The sequence below is a fragment of the Penicillium griseofulvum genome, assembly GCF_001561935.1.
Source record: "Penicillium griseofulvum strain PG3 chromosome Unknown contig_18, whole genome shotgun sequence".
Taxonomy (NCBI): domain Eukaryota; kingdom Fungi; phylum Ascomycota; class Eurotiomycetes; order Eurotiales; family Aspergillaceae; genus Penicillium; species Penicillium griseofulvum.
The window spans coordinates 6,321-10,819 of NW_024467431.1; the positions used below are offsets into that span (position 1 = coordinate 6,321).

The window sequence follows — 4,499 nt, forward strand, 5'->3', positions numbered from 1 at the left end:
AAGAGGGCATTATAAATACCAAAAACATAATATACTATTATTTCTTTAGTCTTTAAAAGTACTATAGTAAAATAGTAAAACAGCTCTGTAATATACAGAAGGTAGTTAACCTACCGCTATTCTACCTTACTAAGTTTATATTTCTAAGTCCTAATATTATTATAGTATTTATTACAAGCCTTACTAAGGCGTTTCACATAATAAAGTATTAAGAAGGTTAAATTCTAGCGTATACAGATATCTTAGATAAGCGCAAGTTTTACTCTATTAGACTAGAGACGGAAGAAATTATCACAATGTTAGGGGCTTATATTAATAAATACAGCAAGCCCTCGAATCTATATATTTATTAAGTATATTAAATAATAAATAAAGTAATACACTTACCTTAACAAGGGTTTATATAATGACTTATTCACTCTAGGAAGTATAAACCGATTGAGCTTAGGTATAGGCTTAGATATCAGAAACATTCCGATCTATTATATCATTCTAGGGGTCGGCCTTCACTAATCCTAGTAGCTCGCGAAGGCTTAGTTAGATAACATATACAAGATCAGGGATTCGAACAACCACTAGGCTATTCAGTAGTTTAAGGGAGTTAATAGAGTCTTAGATACGTTATCTAATATAATCGCTAATATACAATTAGTAATATTAAGCTTCCTAAATATATCTATAAGCACTTCACTTAGATTTATACTAAAATATACTCTATCAAGTGGTTCGAACCTTAGTAAGAGCTTATAGTAATTCTAGTCTCGGTCAATAAAGTATCCTATAATCGCTATAAATACTTGCTAGAAAGGCGATATCTAGTAGTTAAGGGCGATTAAGAGCTTCGTATCTTATAGTAAGGTAGCGAGAATTATATACTACTTATTATCAACCAATTTCTTTAGCTAGCGCTAAGTAGTATAAGGATAGAGTAGGGTAGGTTTAGCTAAAGCCTTTTATACTATTCGAATCAAGGAAGTAAACTACTTCCTCTTAAGTATCCGGAAAGGTAGGTTTAGACTAGTAAGACATTTAATCTAATCTCTCTTTCCCATTCATTATTCGAGAATTTTAATATATAAGATAACACTAGTGCCTAATATATAACTTATTAGTTATCTTAAAGGGTATAATTATATAAGACTTACCGGTATATACTATATAGTCTCTTTAATCGACTATTATATAGACTTACTTTTACTACCCTTTTAGTATTTACTTAAAGCTATATACCGCTTTAGTATATTAGTACCGCTTTGCTTCGCTCTTAGATAAGGTAATATAGTCCCACACGTCCGATATATAACTAAAGGTTCGCCTATAATATAATATACTACCTAGTCAAAGTTCTCCTAGACATCTAATATATATTTTATATCCTATCGTAGCCTTTATATCTTAGTATCACTACACTATACTATTATACACCACCACTCGATAAACTTTGCTTTAGATATATTATTTATCGCGTTATAGAGGATAAACTACTTTCTCTAATTAAGGCCGACGCGTTTAAGTAAGTAATCAAGAAGGGCTAGTTAAGTAAACTCAAACTCTATTCGTAATATAGAGGTCTATTAGCTATTAAAGAGACTAGGATCAATATTTAGATTAAGGGTAGAATCAAAGATATCGGCAACGTAGGAGAGGTCTAGTTAGGAGCTCAGAGGAAGTAAAGAAGGCCCTATAGTATAGGCACTAGGTTAAGATATAGTTAATATAATATAAGGGATAGTATAAATAACCAAAGGAAAGTGTATAGCCTTAACTTACAATAGGTAACTTACGAGCGTATAAAACGGGTATCACTAGTAAAAGGGGGGCTTTATATAGATCTTATATATCATAAATTAAGTATAGACCTACTATCCTTTATAAGCTAATTAGCTATAAGGGTCTTTATCTATAGACGTGCCCACAGGCATACCTACAGGACTATGCCCAAACGCCTATCTTAAATTAGAATCGAAGGATTTAAAACTCTTAGAATAATAACACAAGTCTTTTAGTACTAGAATAGATAGAATTTAGTAATATAAGCTTATAGAATAATAATTATACTAATACTCTTTCGATCTACCGGAAAGAATTAAACCTAGACGAGCGATAGAGTAGAAGATAGGGGTAGTATTTTACTTATAGAAAATAGTAGGCATATACCACTAACTTAAATATATATCTTCAAACTATTATAGTATAATTTAGCAATTTTATAAAAATACCACACAATATAGTGTATTTCGATAAGGAATATATTCCAAATCGTATTATATATATTATAGTTTTTCATTTACTTAGATATTTTAATAAAATTCATAGATGTTGTAGATTAAAGCTACGATTTTACATAGAGTTAGCAAAATAGGTATAAATAACAGTTATTTGTTGTGCGAAGTCAGCGAGTTATACATCTATTTTAGGAGAATTTATACAATAGTGGGCGTAGTAGGCATACCCGCGATAGGCACGCCCACGGGCCGTGGGCGTCATAGACGGGCACTCGAAAATCCAAATAGCCCACCGCCCACCGTAGACGGGCGATAGGCACCTCCTAGGTGCCCATAGACGGGCGATATCGCAGCCTATTGCTCTCCATCTGCTCTCCATCTTCTCTCCATCTTCTCTCCAGTCCACTATCCAGCCCTCTGTTCAGTCCTTTGTGCAGTCTTCCCTTTCACGCTTCAATCAAAAGATTCAGAGTTAAGATTCCTTTCCGCCTGAAGTGCTCTTCACAACTCGACATCATGTCATCACCAATACCGTCACCAATCCGCCTTTCCCCACAAATCAGCAACCTACAACAAAACTCTGCTTACCTCGACATTTATACAAACGCTCCTATTTCTCCGCTTCGAACCCGAGAAAGCACCCAACATTTATGGCAAACTGGCTCTCACTCTCACCCCGAGACGAAACGCTGGGAAAGCCCCGGTGGCTGGGGAGCAAGACATATCAACGACTCGGCGCCTTTTACGCTCTGGGACGAGGCCAACCGTAAGTTCCACCATCCTACACGTGAGCAGTCCGCCTGGATCCGGAGAAAGTTCGGAGATGGAACGTTGAGCCACAATGGATGGCTGATGCGCATCGAGACCGCCTCTCCACCACAGCCAATTCCATTCACACTTGGAACGATGCCAGTTCTGTTCGTACCTCCTGGATGCCCGTTTGAAGAACCTATCCCTTCCGCTCCGTCTCCTAACCCTCGTCTTCCTGATCCGTGTCCGGGGGTTCGCTGGCCGCAAATGCTCAACCCGACCAAAAGTCAGAGAACAGCTGTTCTTGAGGCTATTTGCCAACTTGCTAACGTACGGACTGCCATTTTTCTTCCGTTCTGGACAATCTTCGAGCTTGAGACAGGAGATGGCCGTAGCTATCCAGAACTCTCACTACCCGGTACCGTGGGAGGTAGAACAGCACTCTATCACCACCAAGATATCCCCTTCTTCAAAACTATGCGGAGTCTTACCCGCCCTCGGATCATTCAGCCATCCAAGGCATCCTCCCTTAGTCCTGCAGTGCATGATACCGCAAATTACCTCAGACGATCAGCTCTGACGCTAGGATGCAGGGTCGAAAGTGGATTTGAGGAACCAAGCCCAGGATCGCAACCAACCACCGCCGCAACCACATGTGGTGTCAAAATTCGCAACATCGCAGGAGAAGAAAGGCTGACCGTGGCTATCCATGCTTTTCTGTCCTCGAAAGATATCTACCACGCCCAGGTTAACGGCGGGGACCTAATCGGCCAGGTGGTCGATACTAGACCTGAGCTCGACGTAGCTCTCGTCAAACTTACACCCGCGGCCTCTTATAGCTTTACCAACACCTGCTATTTCCAGGCTGAGCCACCCACTCGGCTTTCAGACAACGCTCACATCGGGTTAGGCTCATGGAGCGAAATTGATGGTATGAGTTCCGGGCTTTTCAGTATGATGAACTCTGGGGTTATGAATTCACGACCAATCCGTCCAGTCGGCCATCCCGCAATTCCATATTCAAAATGGGATACTAGATTGGTCGATACAGTTTTCGGCAATATTGAAGGCTTTGTCTCAGATGGTGTGTGTGGTGCGCCGATCGTTGACGTTGAGTCAGGCGGAGTTGCTGGCTTTTTCCATTTGAGTGATGGGTCTTTTGCTACAAGTGCGGTTCTTGATGATCTGGTTGCTGAGGGCTGGGGCCTCGTGTGAAAAAGGAAACTTAGCTATTTTCGTCCGGTGTGACAGTCGGTGTTCTAATGTCTATTATTACCTAAGGTTCATTACGTGTCAGAGGATGGTTCTTCGGTCACTGGCCGGCCCCATTATGTATTATCCTAGCTTACATCCTAACTCTTGAACGAAGAGTCTTACGTGACCCACTGAACGTTCGGTACATAGCAGTTACTAAGTGTCGAATGAAGGTGGACTGAAGATGACTTAATACTAGTGCCTACAGTACGTAGTACCAGAGCAAAAAGTAAAATGAGTGTGTATTTCAAAGAGCGTGAAGCGCTCGCT

At 39.9% G+C, this 4,499-nt stretch overlaps 1 protein-coding gene across 1 annotated transcript; it reads left to right on the top strand.

The window, feature by feature from the left end:
• Window positions 1–2,741: 2,741 nt before the first annotated feature.
• PGRI_095640 (uncharacterized protein) lies at window positions 2,742–4,190 on the top strand (the record flags this gene model as incomplete). The annotated part of the gene is made up of 1 exon (XM_040797277.1): window positions 2,742–4,190. One exon carries the CDS (start codon window positions 2,742–2,744, stop codon window positions 4,188–4,190), a length of 1,449 nt encoding a protein of 482 aa, XP_040651149.1.
• Between the last annotated feature and the right edge of the window lie 309 nt (window positions 4,191–4,499).